General features: G+C 35.0%; 1 protein-coding gene across 1 annotated transcript in view; it reads right to left on the minus strand.

The window, feature by feature from the left end:
• CTTNBP2 (cortactin binding protein 2) overlaps positions 1-19,159 on the minus strand; it is an 89,897-nt gene that overhangs the window by 27,622 nt on the left and 43,116 nt on the right. The window contains exons 5-8 of the mRNA XM_050914589.1: positions 12,647-12,850; positions 7,044-7,143; positions 3,477-3,627; positions 2,054-2,308 (exon numbers count right to left, since the gene is read on the minus strand). Of these exons, the coding sequence (XP_050770546.1) occupies positions 2,054-2,308; positions 3,477-3,627; positions 7,044-7,143; positions 12,647-12,850 (710 nt within the window). The remainder of the gene's footprint in view (positions 1-2,053; positions 2,309-3,476; positions 3,628-7,043; positions 7,144-12,646; positions 12,851-19,159) is intronic.

Consider the following 19,159-nt stretch of genomic DNA (forward strand, 5'->3'; position numbering starts at 1 on the left):
GCTACTGTTACTTGTTTTGTAGCTGTTCTAACAGAAAGACTTTTGTCAGTATATCTGATACTCCGACACCTTTCATAAACATAACAGTCATTCAAGCTATATTTCCCTGTGAGATGAAATTTTACCAGATTGTGGTTCCAGCACTTGTCAGAACTTTTAAAAAATCTATTAGCTCACTAACTTTGCCAGAAGAAAATTAACCAGGAAAAAAAAGCATATTTTCTTGCCAGGTTAGTAAGTTAACTGTGTCTCTCAAATGGGTGCAATGAATGGCAAAGACAGCAGAAGGCAGAGGACTGAACCCTGAGGCTGAAAGTGGGAAGTAAAGAGGGAAGAAAGAAGTGGGAGAGAACAAAGAAATGAGGCTTATTTCCTTAGTAAAATGGGAAGTTTTGTTGGCTCCGTTGCCTATGAAATAGCAGTTAAGATGCCCTAGCATAATTCATCTGTAAAGAATGGCACCTACCAATCTCAAAAGAAAAGGGTGCAAGTGCCAGCACTGCTTATATGCAACTATCATGTAGTGTAATGAATGACATGCAATGCAGATAAAGGATTAGAAAATGAAGTCGAAGTGTTAACAGTACTTGAAGATGGCTATTAAGCTTTCTTTAGCTTCTTAATATCCCAAACTTCTCTCAAGTCAATAAATGCATTTAATCAAATACAGTTATATAAAGTCTCTGCAACATCAAAACCAGGAATCTGACTGCCAGCTATATATTGCCTTCATCACCTAAGAGAATACCCTCAAGCCTCAACAGAGATCTTATTATAGAGTCGACTTGGAATGTGCTCAGAAACTCAAAACCATGAGTTATTCATGGAAGGTATATGTGAAGACTTCCAGTGTCAGAGCCTTCAGAGAGAACACCTAGCCAAAGCCTCTTTGAGACAGTAAATAAAACCTAGCTTCCAAGTTCCTGAGGATTATATTATTGCAGAAAGAAGCAACATATTGCACACTATTTAGGTATTCGCAGACTATAACAAATACCTTAAACTCCATCTAAATTCAGATGAGTGGAAACTGAAATAAGAGTCTGTACCTGCCTAACAGACACTGGTAATGGAACATTGACTCTGTAATGCAAAATGCTGAGTAAGCAGTGGCTGGTCCCTAAAAAACCATAATTTAATGAACTGAATCTTAAATCTGTGCCTATTTTGAATTTATCATAGTAAATTTATCAGGAAAAAAAGCAAACATAACGATAGATATTGAATTAGGCATGTAATCACAGGCTGATTTTCAAAGTCTTGGACTATATTTTTCTAAAATTCACTCTCTTCTGTGTTTAGTATCCTCTATTTTCTCCCTGGGTAAAAGTTTCACAGTAAGATCTGACTGACAGCTGTCATTAAAAAAAAAATAAAAAAAAATCCTTTAAACAGTCAGTGTTAGAAGTGTAAAGCTTCTGATGTCAAATCCTTCAAGTAATATTCAATTTTCAGAAATCTTCCTGTTTATCATCAGTAAGACCTGTCAGGTCATTCTCCATGTCATCAGTTGTCCCAACCCCGAGAAAACTTATTCATTGCCTGCTAAAAAGGCTGCCCAAGATAACAAATTAAACAATGTATTACTGCACAAATCTGATTCTCAAATTTCTTTTCCTCCCCTCCCTCCCACAGGAAAAATTGTTCATAATTAAATCATCCCTAACTGTAACTGGAAACTATGTCCATCTAATATCTGTAACTACATGACACCCAAAGAACTGGCATTTAGGGTGGGATTCACCTCACCTTAACTTTGAAAATCTGAATCTCAAGTAATCATGTTTTCTCTTTTTATTGTTGTCCCAGAAGAAATAGGCATTTAAATATGATAATTCACCCCATTTGACACCTAGCTTCTGGGGTAAACTGCCCACTGGAAATATCTCTCTGTCTCTGTTAAATCAAGCGCAACAATAAACTAAATAACAAACTTAGATTTGACATCTAAGTTTTAGTTCTTCAAAGATAAAAAAGATGGATTTATCTTGCCTAAATTCTATCTGTAACTTGTTACATAGACTGTTACTGTAACTTGTTCACATAGACTGACCTTAAAGCCTTTTGATGCTGCTATGTGTGCAGCAGTCCAACCCTCTTTGTCAGCATGGTTGATGAGATCTGCAGAAATAACAGGCTTCACTCTACTGCTATAGTTGTCTTCTCTCTTCTCCAAATCAAAGTAGTTTAAATTAGGCTCTGCATCAGTCAAAGAGTTCCCATTGTTTGGCTCTCCATAGTACATAAGGAGCTTGAGACTGTCAACATTACCAGAATCCACTGCTGCGTGAACTGGTGACCAGCCATCCTAAAAAAATAAAAGCAAAAAGCACACTCCCACCAAACACATCGAAAAATGTTTGCAGAACTTCTATCAGCAATGAATCTGAATGGAAGGCTCTGTTTGGAAATTAAAAAGATAAGCAAGAGTGACATAATAATCCTTTGGGAAAACAGAGTTGCTTGCATGTGTTTAGGGTGGAAGAAAGAGAGGGAAGAAAATGTAGCAGAAAGAAAATTTTACAGCTTTCTCCAAGGACAGTCCAACAGACAGACACTTCAAAATTTTTAGAAGAGTCTAAGTGATATAGGACTTATATGCTGTTAATAAACTGTTTCCTTATCATGTATCAAACTAACACAATTCTAACGACCAATAATTTGTTTCATGTTGCATTAATCAATTTATCAATCAGATATTTTCATGACATCATAACTTTCTCTCATTTCAAGTCAACTATATTTACTTTCCAAATCCAAAATAAATGAATCAAAAAAATTCAGTGTAATAGAGGAGCAGAACGTACTGTGAAGCTAATACTCTTTGTGCTGTGTTTCTGGACAGCCTCCATCCCACATTTATTGTCATATTTACCTCAAAGTCTTAAGAAAAACTTCAGGAAAGCACCTGAAAAGGGCAATACCTAGACGTTAATTTTGAGACAGTCCTCCTGCCTTTCTTCTGTAGATACAATTTTTTTTTCCATATTCTCCCATTTGTGATATATGAGGCTTTACAATACTGGCTGACAAATTTGGGGGTGGGGGTCCCCTAAAGGACAACAATAAAGCACCCTAACATAAAAGGTGGAAGCAAAACCCCTATCTCCACTTCTCCACCTTAAAAATAAGTCAGAAGAGAAGAGTTCTGTTTTGCAAATCCAGTGCTGAAGAAAAGTCTGCAGCAAACTGCAGCATGAAATATGAGAAATATATATATATCTCTGAATATAATATATCTGAAATATGTAAAATGATATGGAAGTCATATAATTTAGGAGATTTTAGACAATACACAGCTCAAAAAAACCCAGAAAATATGATGAAAAGAACAAAATATTAATTTCAAATTACATGTTTTATTCCAGCTTTAAAAAAAACTTTAAATAAATATTTTAATGTAAATATTTCCTAGCTGTTTGCAGTTATTCAGTACTATACAAGGTACTTTAACTTTACAAACTATTTTAACTTACGCTGGTTTTTACTGTTCGATCGGCTCCACCTTCCAACAATAACTTAATACAATCATTATTTCCATTTTTACAGGCCAGGTACAAAGGTGTGTGTCCTCTTTCAGCAGCATGGTTAATATCAGCCTGATACATAATTAATAATTCTGCACACCTACAGCAAACAATAAGGCAGTAAAATTATCTTATATTTGACATCCAAAACCTCTTTATAACTTACAACATTTAAATATTATTTTTTATAAAGTACTGATTTTGTAGATACAGATATACCTGTGATTTTATATGTGATTATACCTATCACATATAGACAAGTATAAGGTATAATTTTATACATAGGTATAAAGACAGAAAATCAGGTGACTTTAAATCTGTAAATCTTAAACTGTTGTAGCTGCATTTAAAAACAGTGAGTGTAAAACACTTAATTTCACAAGGCTAATAAAAACTTGATGACAGCTGCTTAAGAAAAACCTTCAGCTGAGCAAAATAACATTTCTTTTCTGACTACTGACATTTGAAATACTTTTAAAAAGAAAAGGATAAAAAAGAAGGACTAGGACTAGCTTTAAGATACCAACAAAAGGGATACTTGCCTAGGGAAGTAAACTGGTGAGGATAGCAAAACAGCTACGGCACTAACTACCATTCAGATCCCTGAATGGAGGCTACTCCAGAAGGATGGCTTGGGGTGCGTTGGTAGCAGCTACTGGATTAGGGAGGATGGAAGATTAGGTGGAGCGCTGAAGAGCGACTCACTAGGGACGGCATTCGGATCCAAGATCCTGTACTTCCTCACAATCCTGTAGCAGTAGGTCCAGTTTTCTTCCTGGTTCTTGTGCCAGGGTTGGCTCCCTTTCCCTTCCCAAACCCAGCTTCTTACAACTCTCAAGACTTTAGAAAAATCTTAATGCCAGCCTATTCCCTCTGCAGTTCAAACAAGGGCTGTAAACAAAGACAATTCCCTATCTCTCTGGCTCAATATTTATCACTCCATAAAAATTGAAGGATATCAACAATAAAGCCTCAAAGCAATTAATGCAATGCCAAATAACTACTGGTTAGGAGACCATACTATAACAAACAGGATGACAAAATACTTAAAACAATGTAAGGTATATAAAAGAATATAAGTATGTAAGAAATTACAGATTAAAAAAATCAGAAGTATTTTAAAAAAAAATCTCTTTCTGGTAAGTTTTTATTTAGTCAGAAAATCAGTCAAATTCAAGATAAAATGCACAATTTTAGAAAAGAGTGAAACAGATAACATTAACATGAATTACTTAGCTATGATTTCTGAAAATGCTCAAATGAACAGAAAAAATACAAATAAAAGTAATGCTCTACCTTATCAAATGTTGAACACGTATCCTAACCATACAGTCACAAAAATCATCTTAAGATGGGCTCATAACAAGACACCTCCATAAAGCAACTCAGATTGAGTTTTAAGTCTGCTATGTTAAAAATACCTGTTTTGTTATTTTGCATTGTATTCAAAGATTCTGGAAATGCTACATTGACTTTCCACCTCAAGGACAGGTAAAGTCAGCCTGGCCTGGACCACATGGGAAATGATTTTGAAAGTTTCTCCTGAAAGCATTTTCTGAATTGGTGATACTACTGAACAGCCTCAAAAAACTATCATTTTTTTTCTGACTATGTAACTAGGGCTGGAACAACAGTATGGTCTCAGTTCAGGAATAAGGTTAATGAACATGTCATAGGGGACTGACTAGCAAATCTATCACAGACAAGTACTGTGTAATTGATAGTAGTTTAGTACTGTCATTAACCCCAGATCCTTAGTGCTGTAGTACAAGTAACACGGACTATGCAACACAAAACTTGAAAGGGGACAGACTATACTGTTGCCCCAAATTCTGCCTATTACAGAATTTTTCTGAGCCAGAACTTTGAAGTGATCAACAAAGCAAACAGCCTGAAGCATTCATAGTCTCTCTGATATTTTTGGCTGGCCCCATTATTATTCCATGCTCACTTTTACAAATTCAGTTCATGTTTAGTATCTAAAAAAAGGGAAAGCAAGAAAAGTGTTCAGGTATCATAATACATAAGTAACTCTAAGGGAAAAAGAATATAAAGTCTGCAATATCATAACACAGCAGACGATATATAGCAAAGCGTTGTGAGGGTAAGTCAGAGAAACCAATAGCTTCCTATTTAAACAAAGTCTGAGATACTTATTTTAGTGAGAGAATATGAAGAGTGTATTTTCGGTTTGTCTTGTCAAGTCACATGTAATTTTTATAGATTTTACGTAAAACACTGACACATTTAACTAGATATGTATTTCTGTGCTCAAAACACATCGTGGGAATCTGCTACCTCTAGATTAAGACTTCCAGTAAAAGATTCCTATTAGTTGGTAAGCTTGAAGTCCACTAAGAAGTGGCAAGAATCTCTGATGACCCTTATATACTCATGGAAGACCGTGAGAAGGACAGGGATCCCACTCTTCCTCATTGTTGGGTCAGGGTCTCTCACAGTATAATAACACTCAAAGACTCTGACCCCTATATGTTACTACATTAGTAAAATCCTTAAAAATAGTAAAATGCAACATTAAAAGAATCAAAAACTGAAAGATAAGCAAAACCAGATACATAAAACAAAGGTGAAGTCTGTAATAAAGATTCCAAGTCATGCTGTTTAAGACTTTTTGCATTTGTAAAATAGTTTTATCTGGATAAGGATGCTCTGGAAGAGGTTATCTAATGGTTGCTTCCAACTTTCAGTTCTATTTCCTATGATTCTATGATACACAGTAAAGCTGCAGAGCGGAAACACAACATCAGCCTTCAGCTCTTCTGATAAAGGGAGGAAAAGGGAGGAAAAAAACCAATCATCTGGATGAATTGTTGTGTACTGCTTCTCAGTATAAAAAGAAGACAGAATTTTCCAATCATGCTGTCATAAAACACCAATCTTTATAAAATTAGGAGCTTCAAAAAATAAAAGGAAATTATTGTAACTACATTTTGAAGAACGTTCTTAGAAATATTCTTGGACTCATACATAATTTTCTGTTTTTCAAAGTTACTGATACAAAAAACCTTAAACCTTAAAAAACCCTGTTTTGTTGTTTAAAGTATTTGATTCTATATCACTCAGGAGAATACTCAGATAAATGTTCTATTGTCGCTGAATATGATATTCATAGTTCCCTATGCTTCAAAAAATCAGTGCAAAAATAATTTCTTTCCTCCTTTCTCTGTTAATCCTGTATTATGGCTGAAAACTGGAAGAAAATTAAGAAATTCAAAGGTATGACGCCCATGTAGACCAGTATCATATAGTGGTTACTAAGAATACACACGTTCAGCAACCTTAAGAGCTGCAATTGGAAACAAAACAAATGGAAAATATTAAAAACAGAATGGCACATGAATATGAGTTTCAGTAGATGCTTTCAATAAATGATAGTTAAATGCATTTATACCTAAGAATGCAACAGTAATGTAATGAAAAAAGTATATAATATAATGTAAAGAGAATATAAAATTGAGTCATAGCTGACAGGCAAAATCTTAAGATTTCACTTACTTGACATGTCCCTGAGCAACTGCTGAACACAAGGGTGTAAAGCCATTTTTATCAGCAGCATCAACTTGTGCTTCTGCAGTCAGCAGCAATCTCACACAATCTATAAATTGAGCAAAAACATAGACTGATGCAACACCAAGTGGTTAAAATAACCAGAAGCTAAAACCTTCTCAAGGGGCAACTGCAGCCAGTCTTTTTGACTATACATCACACACCTTAGCCAACCAAAGTAGAAGCTCAGGAAGTAGTTTGCAGGAGAGAGGTGAGAATTGACTCCCTGGGGGCACCACCACTCTTTTGCAAAAAGGGCTTGGGTTGGGTTCTACTGGGATCCAGATACGTGCCCATTGCTGGCAACTCCCACATTGTTAGCTAATTTGCTTCCAAAGTGGGGAATTCGAATTATCCAGCAGCCCCTAAAGGCAGCACAGTCCCACTGGCAGTCATGTGACACATCCCAAATACAACAGCCACAGGGGAGATGCTCACAAGCTACACATAACTCAAGCAACACGCTGGCCAGTCTTGGTTTAGGACACTTTGACTTGGGATTGCAATGACAAATAAGATAAGCTAACAAACTCAAACCTCCCCAAATCATTCCCATTCATATATTTCCGAAATGACATGCTAAAAATAGTACCAGCCTGATTCCATCATCTTACAGCTAAATTAAGATAATTAATTACATAGTAATTAGACTGCTTTTCATCCACAAATTGGAATATCATTTGATGCAATCAAGTTTGAAGAAAATACTTAATCTGCTCTATATTCTTGAAATTGGTTCTAGACCAAAATAAAACAAGTCTTGTGTAGTTGAAACTACTACTTTGAAAATAAGCTCAGCTAGAACACCAATTATAAACTCCTGACCTTATTTCTGAGCAAGCTTAATGCACTCTGTTCCAGCACTGGGTAAGATCCTGGAGCCAAGCTTTGCTAGTGAAGCTTATCTCTAGATATCAGAAACATATATTTAGAATTACTTAGAAATCTGACTAATCTAAACCATTCCTGAACGTATTTACTCCTATTACAATTCTTTCAAATATTAATACAGATGTTGTGGAGCTGATTGAATAAATAATTTAACATTAAGAAAAAAGATTTTAAAACACAGTAAATGATTATTTTATAAATTAAGATTCTTAAATTTTTAAATAAGTAATCCGATCTGAAATGACTTTTTTTTTTTTAAGTTGGTTATCAGGATAAGCTACCAGGACTTCATCTGTAATAATTTTTTTAAGTCATAAAGAAGCTCTCAGTTAACTAACTTACCTAGTATTTCCATTTATAAGATAACACAAATTAAAATCAAATTATATTTTCAATCACTTCGTAACAGAAAAAATACTCTGCAAACAATGACATATTTTTTTCTTCCTCTTTCCATTGTCAATCCCAGTCTTATATTAAACAATTAACTTGAAAATACAGATTCCTGCTTGACATCCTAAAATACTTCTACAGTTTATGAAGGATGTTGACAAAATTTTCTTCTAGCAGTTTCAAGTATTTGGCTAGAATACTCTTTGGTTTCTTCATAAAGCATATGTTAGCCATGCAAAAGCCATGAAGAACGCACAGAACAAGACCACCTTTCTAGAAAGGTACGGTTAACTCACAATTATTGATTGGCAGATCATTCAGGTGGTATCTTATCTATGTGAAAATACTGTTTCTGATGAAGATCACTGAAAAGAGCTGTTTATTCTCAGGGATAGGGGCAAGCATGAGGAAATAAAGCTACTTTCATAAGGCATACCATGTGAGCTAGTAAGCTCTCTATATGACCTGTTCTGGTGGCATATCAAGTAAAAGAGCAATAATCTCCAAGAAGCCTGGGTCCTCTGGATGGACTTTCGATTGGGATTTGGAAAAGGTTAATTTGGGTCAGTCCAGGCTCATTAACTCCAGTGCACTGCTGTCTGCCACAGAAGTAATCAGCAGTGGAGAGGACTGGGCAGAAGGGCAGGCACAAGACAGACATCGATGTTGTCACTCAGTTAAAGGTTTTGGTCAAAGCAAAAGCAAAACATGGAAGCGTATTAGCACAAACACCTGGAGACTTTACTGCTCTCCACCACAGCTGGGTAGTTAGTTCTTCCAGAGTGCTGGCAAACACCATGCAGATACATCCAGTGGCTCGGCAGAGCTGACTCCATGTAGCTGTATGTCTCTGCACCTCACTCCTTTCTACTTCCCACATCATTCCAGTTTTTCCTATCAATCAGGGTGCCACAGCCTCCAAATACTCAGGATAGAAGAGAATCGATTATACCATAAATGCATATGATTAGCACATAGCTGAGTCCAAAGGATATTCTCTTCACATCTTCTATATTATTCTCCTCACATCTCTCAGTTTCAGGAACTCTTATTATTTCATTCTCTCTTTCTCAGCCACCTTGTGTGTGGCAGAGAACGGTCAGGATTGGCAACACAATACAGATATGCAGATATATTAGCTAAGTGAACTACTGTACATGTTATCAAGTGCACAATAAACTGAAGGGGTTCCTGCTTTGTTAATGGATCAAACCAAGATGGCCTGACAAAACAATCTGTTCAGCTATCCCAATCTAGTGGTTAAATCATAAAATTAACAGTTTCCTCGTGTCCATTCAAACACAAAGAAAGTATTTAATGTATATTTTTAGGGTGAAGTTCTCCCTCTCAGACCGACAGAACTGGGGACAGTGTGTGCAGGAAACAAAGCAGCTGCTATGAGTTTCATGTGCTGGAAAAACCCTCAGCTGCAGCTCTCAAAAGGCAACTGTTTACGAACAGGAAGGCTACACATTTTGCAAATAGGACAGATTAGGAAAGAATATTTGAGTGCTCTCTTTTCTTGTGTAACTCAATTTTCTCTACCGACTGGGCTGAGAGCACATAACAGCTGCTGCCACCATGCCGGTTACAATGTGCTCTACCATTCTCTAGTTATCTACACATCTCAAATACTGTATTTCTTCACTGAAAAATGTGTGGAGATCATTCACTTTCCACTCTTCCCAGATTCTCTGCAACATAGTGTTTGTTTCTGAAGGGAGGTACTCACTATGCTGGCTCTTAACAAGTCTAGAGCTACTCTTTTCTTCTGGCCAACTATTTCCCAGGAGAAATCGGAAAATCTGGTTAGTTGACTTAGAAGAGACAAGGGGTCCTGGAAATGTCCGAATCTATTTAGTCACTAACTCCAGGTTGAAAGTATTCTCAATAAATTAAATCATGGTGCGATCAACCACCAGGATAAGCTTAAGTGTTAAGTCTTACAGTTGGACTCGATGATCTTAAGGGTCTTTTCCAACCTAAATGATTTTGTGATTCTAAGGAAAAAAAACCAGCCAAAAGACAGTAACTTACCATTGACAATCCTACTCAATGCAATGAAAAAATTTGCACAATAAAGTATTTTATCCTTCTTAAAATGACATCAGTGTCATTTCTTTCCACCTGGTTAGTTAAAAAAAGCTATTAAAAAGGACTTTTTAAAATAAGAGATTTATTCCTATACTTCCTTTCTTAAGCCTATATATTTTTACTTAAATTTGTTTTTAAAAGTCTCCACTTTGAAGAGCTGCATCTATCCATGCACTTGGGAACAAACTGCAAGTAACAAAGAAAGGATTATATATTAAAGTTAAGCACAAAAACCTTTCTCCAAAAATATTATAAATCTATTACATTCATTTTTCATATAATGTATTAAGGAGACATCAATACTGCTGCTGTGTGATTCTCTCATTCAGAATTCATACCATCCATTTAGTCGCTAAAATGCGATGATTTGTATAACGAAGTGTTTTTCACATCCTGTCAACTATAAATAGAAGAGCAACACTAAAACCCTTGTAATATATTTTTTATCTTAAAAAGTAAAATATACTAAACAATTACAGGATGCATATGCATGTGTTTGTTTTTATTGTTGTGTTTTCATACTTCTGTTAAGTGCCTCTCTTATTTGAAATTTTGACAATAAAACAAGAAACCAAATTGCCTTTGCTGTCAGTAAGAGCTGCTCAGTAATTGTAACTGAAAATCAGGGTGTTTGCTTCGAAACATTTTAGGAATACAAGATGAGTAAAGAAGAATTGGGTCAATTTCGGTCTCCCACAAACACCAGCAATGATAAATGGATGTAAGCCTACAATAATCCACAGAACATCCATTCAGTGATGGGGGAAAAATAAATCCACACAATGTAATAAACTTGGACTCTTAATACTGAAGATAAAAAGTTGCAAAAAAAAGAAGTGCCAAAGGAAGAAAATAAAATAAAGGACTTTTCCAATATTTTAAGAGTCTTGGCAACAGCAAAGAATCTGTCAGATGAAAAAGCCCAGATGTTCCTACGAAGTAAACCATAGCACCTAGCAAGCAAAGATGAAATATACCATTCTGAACAAAGGGAAAATTCCTCCTATCCCTATGCCTGGTAGCAAAATTAACCCTGAACATGTCAGAAAAATGTACACTATCTGCCTAGCTATGGATTTTGGATCCTAACTTTACTTTGATTTTTAAAATTCTTGAGAAAAATAATGGAATAGTCTCTCTAAATACTATTTTGAACACTGGACTGGGGTCTTCTAATTGTGTCACTAACAAATACATTGTTAGATGAAACCACAAAGTACTCTTGAAAGCAGTGGCTTTAAAGGCACTATGTTCCACCTTCTACTGTGAAATAAAATCTTGACTTTACTAAAAATTAATGGAATTTTTGTCATTGGTATTGGTGGATTTCATCTTTAGTGTCCAAAACAGCATAATGGTATTATTTGCAATGTAAGAATCTAGGAGGTTTTTACATAAGTAGAAAAAACTACAGTAATGTGTACGGGAATTTTAAAGAAAGCTGCTGTTCAAGAGCCTTATGTTAACAGTCTGAAAATTATCGCTTGGAGTTTGTATCCATGAAATTCGTATCTGTTACTAACATATTTGCCTCATTTCATAAATATATTCATAAAATATGAAGACTGACTGTTGAAAGGTTCAGAGATGCTACCTCCTCGAGACTGAAGGTTGGGGTAGTGGGGAAAAAGAAAAATGTTAACTCTCTCAGTAGAGCCTAGAGAACAAACTAAGGCCATCTCATCTAGTTCAAAAATAAAGACAGTTCATTTTACTTCCCAAGTAACACACTACTCTGAAACCATCTTCCACCATTTTCACTGCTGCTGCAGTAGATCAAAACACTGGTGATGACCTATTCTTTCCTGCTTACTCCCTGCAGAGGAAAGTTCTTTCTTTCAAGTTGCCTTTGCTACAAAAGATCCTTAGTTTGTCACAGAACATGGGGTGATGATATCTGGTGGCTTTTTATAGGAAGGGAGTGGAGAATTAGAATGGATGTTCCTGCAGAATTACCACAAGCAAGAATGCTTTCTGTGTTCCAAAATTCTGCCTCCGGAAGCATTGCTCATATATATGCTATACTATGACTTCTGTCATATAATCTATATATCTCAGTTTCAATTTCACATTTTTTAAAAAACATGACTTTGACCTATTTTAATATTAAAAACTTATGAAATAAGCTTTCGCTATTTCACATGAATGCCGTAACAAAACTTAGTATCACTTACCTGTATGTCCATTCGTAGCAGCAGAATACAAGGCAGAATAGCCATCTTCACAAGAGTAATTAATGTCCAGTCCTTCTTCATTAAGCAGCATTGATAATAAAGTGACATTTCCCTGGGCAGCAGCTTGGTGAAGAAGGGTGGGCCTGCCACCCAGGGGGACAGGACCACCACTTGTTAACAAAGGGGTTAGGGAGGAAGACCAGCCTGTGAGTTAAAGCAACAGAAGTTAGATGGAAGACACATAAATAAAGCTCTGCATTTTCTGTGTTCTTTTAAAAATTAAAAAGGATCTTCAAAATGACAGGATTTGTTAGTTTAGCACAAGTTTTGTGATGATGCTTTGTCTATACATCAGAAGGTATTCTGAAGAATAAAAACTGCGTACAGGGGTGACAGTTGTTAATGCAAATGAAGAAGATTTCATTACAAAAGGTTAACGTGAAACTTGTTATGAACTGTAGTAGCACCTGGATATCTCAAAAAAATTAATACTATTAAAATTCAGAAACTACCGAAAGTTTTATACAAGTTTTAATTTAATTGCTGATATGCTGGGAAGGTCTTTTAAAGTATCTAAAAAAAGGTTCCCAAAACAGAATACTTATCTTCATATGAAAATTCATCCTCCTTTACAGTCTTAGTGCAAACTTTAGTATTTATATCTCACCTGCATTTATACAGATAAATCACACAGAGCGCCCTTAATAACTTTAAGTGTCTTTCAATAAGTTTGCAAAAAAATGTAGAAATCATTTACACAAATAATACAGAAATAAATATATTTATTATTGAACTGTACCTTAAGGTAATGTTCCTTTTACTCAGTAATACTTGAACAATATATTATAAAATGCTCCAGTGTGAATGAATAACAGATTATATAAAATTTACAAGTGAAAGCTTTCAAGTCACCCTGTTAAAAAATAAGATTCAATTCAAAGCTTTGAAATCTTAGGAGTTATCTTGGTTAAATGTTCTGTTCATTACTTATCAGCTTTAGTGGGGAGTTTGTTAAGAATATGAAGTTTGCTGCATAAGGCATAGAAAATTTTGTGCATTCTTCCTTGATCAAGGACTGCAAGAGAAAATAGGAGAAAGATTTTTTTTTTCTTGTTTTCACTATTACCTTTAGAAAATCCACATTTTATTTCTCTCTTGAATAAATAACTTTGTGTTCTGTGGCTACACAAGCTATTATATGAGGCTGAAATCTGACAATAGAAAGCAAGTTTATGCAGCTTTTACTGTGGTTCTGCAACACCCAAGACTGAAGAGGAGCCACAGGGCATTACCTCCAGTTCCATCAAGCTGATCAAGTGCTATCCAACCTCCAATACCTAGAACTAGAAAAACCATGTGGCAGTAGCTCTACCATGCTGGGATGATCTGCTCTGCATTTTGGAAAAACAAAATTAAATATGGAAGTTCCCAACAGAATTCTACAGAGGCAATAGATTTGTGAACCTTGCAAGATCTGGGCAAATTTTAATTAAGGTTCAGACTTACACAAGAATCCATCATCTGAGCAGCCCCAATGAAGAACACATAGTTTGATCCCAGTTAAAAACAACAAAAAAATTAATGCTTGGAGCATTTTCATATTTGTTTCTAAAGTAAGCTAAATTTGTCATTTCAAATTAAGTTTACTAGTTTAGTATGTAAAGGAAACATATTTGCAGTATTTTCACAATGTTAGCTTATTATTCAACTTATTTATTTGATATTGACTATAACAAGTCATCACTACAGCTATGAAGTTACCTTATAAATCCAACTTTAAACCGACGATAAACTGTAAAGTTAACTCCATCCATCTTCATATAACTTCAATTCTGAAGCTACCTTCTGACTATTAATACTCTTACTAATATTTGTTTCTCCAATATTTTTAATCAGAGGATTTTGAGGGTTTTCTGAAGTTTGTAAAAAAAAAAAAAAAAAAGCAATATACAAAGTAAACTCCATCCTTTAAGTGGTAAAATAATGTATTTATTTCCACTTCCAGTATTTGAGAACAGTTAACTCTTACAAAATCCCCAAAGGTCTGAAGAACAGCTTTTGTTCTTCCTTTCCATTACAAAAGTGTTTTTATTTTTCCAACCTTTTGTTATTCTTTGAAACTAACTGTGCTGCAGCGGTTGATATATATATATTAATGTTTTTAAAATGGTACTGATGTAGTTTTTATGGTCTTGCCATGGTAGTTAACTGATACTGGACATTGCTTGGGTGGCACTCCAGACACTAATATTCTTTATCCAAGTTATATTGGAATTATTTGGGGGAATTTGGGGAGCCTGACACTAAGCTTTAAGCATGAAGTTCACTTTGCCAAGCAGTTTTGTAATATGAATAGTATTTCTGAGTTCCCTTCATTATTGAAAATAGTGCAAGTTTTGCATCATTAACAGAAATGTCAAAATAAAAGGAATTTTTTTTTGTGCCATATGTGGTATCTTAACTTTCATTTCAACTCCTTGAAATGAAAAATATGTTGTTGCAATTCAGTGATGAAATTCATTATACTAGGTTATCATTAGATGAAAACCTTCTACTGAAAAAGATACAAAAACCAGGTAATAACATAAACATAACTTTAGCTTCTATTATCAATGTAAAGCAATATAATAAAGCTGAATTCATCCAATAAAATACATCAACATTAGAAAATACCAATAAATAAGGTACACCATTACAGATGCAAAAAGTTAGGAAATGTGAAGCATCTGTGAAAGCTTGTAGGGCATGCAGTGATGAAGGGCAGAGGGATAGACAAAAACAGCTTCTGGCATCAGCTTCAGAATGTGAGATGGTTAATTTCAGAGCCCAGATCAGTCCCTCACCCCCCGACTTTTATCTTCGAAGCCAATTGTATAGAGAATAAATCAATCATTATAGAAATGAGCAAAATAAAAAACATACTTCATTGAAGAGTGACATGGAAAGCGCAAAACCAAGAAGAAAGTGAAAGCAGAAATCCCAGGGGTATGAAAATCCAACTGCCTATATTCTTTTCCATTTTGAAGTTTTACAGCCTTTGAAATGTAGAAATCCAAACAGAGCAGAAGCATTTTGGCACCAGTTCAAGGGCTGCTAAAGTTAATGAAAACATTGTCACAGATTTTGAATCAGGCCATAAACGTTCATTTTAATTTCTCTATGTGCAGTCTGTTCAACATTAATGACAAAAGCTGGTGTCTTTTCCTACCAGGGATGAAAAGAGCAACATGCAGTACAATGCCCTGTCTCTAAAAGAAGGTATCGTCACATTAATTTAGCAGAACACGTAACTGAAACAATCGGTGCTCTGATTTTAAGTTTGCTCTTAATAGTTGCTCTTTCTAGAACCAAGACACTCCCTTACTGAAAATCAGGCTGTTGATATGTTCTTAAAGCAATCTGAGCTAACTAGGAAACTGTTTTAAAATTAATAAATAGAATACTTTAGTGATTAGGCTATTATCAATACTTCTGACTCCACAGTAAGAAGAAAGAAACATGAATTTATTGACAAACAAAAAAATATAAAAATGGAGGATTCTTTCAATGTCTTTTTTAATGTTAAATTTGTTTTGCACTGTTGTTTAAAAATATTAACAAATTCTGATTGAAGCTCACTACTTACTATACAATAAAATATGAATAAGATTTCACCATGCTCTGCTTTAACTGAAAGTAAAATTGAAATTCTAAACATTTTCTGAAAAAAGTAAATAAAACAGATTAAAATCAACCAGAACATTAATAAAACTAACTGAATCTGTGCCTAGAGGGCATGAAAATGCAGATATGGGAAGGAGATTTCAGTAGGAGTTGTGGTTTGTTAGATGTTGTTCACCTCAAGAAAAGTCATACTTAAAAAAACCCTGAAAACCAAAAGTGAATAAGTGACATGAATTCAGGCATTACCGACCACATTATCGTAATGAAAACAGTGCTATTAAATTTGGTTTATCTTTTCTTTTCTAAGACAAAGTCTATTTCCATATATACTTATAAAATCTATTTTTTTTTCTTCTCTCAGCATAAAATTTTGAAGGAAATGTCTTTCCATACTTGCATAACATCTGTTGCTCAAAGTTTATTTAGTTCTGCAGTTTGCCAGAACACTTGGCCAAAATAGATTAAGTTCCCTTAAAAAACATAAATAAAATGGGATTGGAGCATAAGTGCAATAAAATATAAGCATCAGTTTGGGTAAAAGACAAAGGAGCTCCTGAATATTTGCCTGAATATTGCAGATAAAGTTATTAAAGTTCTTTGAGCCTGTTTGTAGTCAGTGAAGGAGGGATATTAAAATAACATCTCTATATTAATAAAATAAACCAGCAGACCACTAACTAGAATTTAAGCAATCTTTCTTTGCAGACTTCAGATTACGGAATACGTTTCCCATTTGCAATTCCAAAAATTCACAAAAAGCAGTGCCACTTACAAAATACTAACAGCGTCAAATGTTCAGAGCAAGGATTGTAAGGGGATTAAATGAACCCAAATGTTTCCATCCCTTCCACAAACAAGTGAATGGAGTGTAAATGAAGACAGGCAATCTGAACACATAAACCAGCACAATTTAAAAAAAACTACCAGTTTTTGACAAAAATGCTATCTTTGAGAATTGCCTCTGAGAACTGTCACATATTTCATAAGAAACACAAAGTGACTATTTGGTGGAGGAGTCCTATTTAAAAGGCTGATTGTTCTCCTAAGAAAAAAGTTCATACTTCAAAGCAGAAATTAAAGCAATAAGAATACATGGAGTTATGAAGTCAAGTGGTGGTAATTTCATTTTTAAGATAAAAGATTTTTTTTTTAAAAGAATAATAAAAAACTGTCTTAAATGATTACCAAATATCATCCAGTTAATGTAAGACTAACCGAAACATACAGCCTAATTCATGCTGATAGGATTTGTGGAAGACAGCCTCTTGCCTACAAAAACTATTCACTTTGAAGCTGATTTTGCCAATAATTTGTTGTATGTTAATAAAATCTTAGATTTTTTTTTTTTAATGAAATTTTAATTCCATTATGGAGCCTAATAGCATCTCAAGGCAAACGAGGTTTGGAGAATATCTGGCATACTGGGAGACTAATGATCTATCTGACATTGCAATCAGACTCAGCTAGGAATAAGAATTTAAGATGAAAATTGAGGACATCCATATGAAAAACAGCAAACTAAGAGGCAGCCATCAAATCCCACAGTTGTTAACTCTGAGAAGTAGTAGACAAACGGAAGATAAGATTTCTGAGCTGATATTTTTATGGTACAGTTCAGAAAGGAGAGACGATTCTGACAGTATGGTGCCACAGCCAAATGTTAAAAACATGACTAAGTTACTCCAGAAACATGCAGAAAGTCTTCAATGAAGTGGAATGGGAATAAAATTCCTTAATAATGTGAACCCTGAAATCTCCTACACATACAGATACAAGTTTGCCACACGCTGCTTTTGGAACAGCTTCCCCAAGACCGGTGAGTGAGTTCAACTGCCTTATCACACAGTGGTGCAGCTACCAACAGAAAGTGGTTGGTTGTGCGATGGAAGCAGACCAGCTGTGCAGGTGTTTTATATCCTATAGATGATGATACAGGGACTAAAGTTATGAGGGACTGAAGTACCATAACTGAACTGAGAATAACTGTTGAAAGTTTGAGACCATTCAAACATTCTTCAGTGCTGATGAAGGTCTAAAGTGTTCCATAACTGTGTGTCTGTCTTCCTCACTGCAGTGCAAGTCAGGCTAAAGAGAGGCTTCTACCTAATGTTCCAGTGCTATTGATCCCAGCAGGGAAATATGTTGACAAAAAGATTTATAGGAGATCTACAATTAACTGAAAGGTAGATCAGGGCTGCCTTTGTTCATTTAACTGGCATCAAGAAGATACTCTGAAGTTGGCAGCACATTAGGCACACAAATAAGTCCCCACCACAATGCAAAATGAATAGCAGATACACGCACTGACTCCAGACTTAGACTATCAACATAACATTTAGATTTCAACTCTCCAACAGCAAACCTTTGCTGATATCTGTTGAAGTAAACCTGTGAGATGCCACACACAAGTATTAACAAAGCCTACAACTAAAACCAGAAGAACTATAGAAAAATGGAAATAAAAATGAAACATATTCTATAAGTATGAAGTGATATATTTGAAACTGCACTGTTATCCAGGCAATTATATACCTTAATGTGCAACCATCTAATGCCGTAGGAGAATGACAGTAGCCCCAGCTATGCCCTATTTTCTAAAAGATTCACAAAGCATTGAAGTACATATTCCATGGAAGATCACCAGCAGAGGTAATTTTCAAAACATTATTTCAGACTGAGAAAGCATTCTGAAGTCCAAAATAATAGCATGCACCGAAAAAACCCCCACCCTACCCCCAAAATAAACAAGCAAACAAAAAACAAAAAAAAGGAGTTTCTTTAATATACCATAATCTGCAGCCCATTTACTTTAAACATCAGTCCTCTTTACCTTTAAAAAAAGCCTTCAAT

This window comes from Gymnogyps californianus, chromosome 1 (assembly GCF_018139145.2).
Source record: "Gymnogyps californianus isolate 813 chromosome 1, ASM1813914v2, whole genome shotgun sequence".
NCBI lineage: Eukaryota > Metazoa > Chordata > Aves > Accipitriformes > Cathartidae > Gymnogyps > Gymnogyps californianus.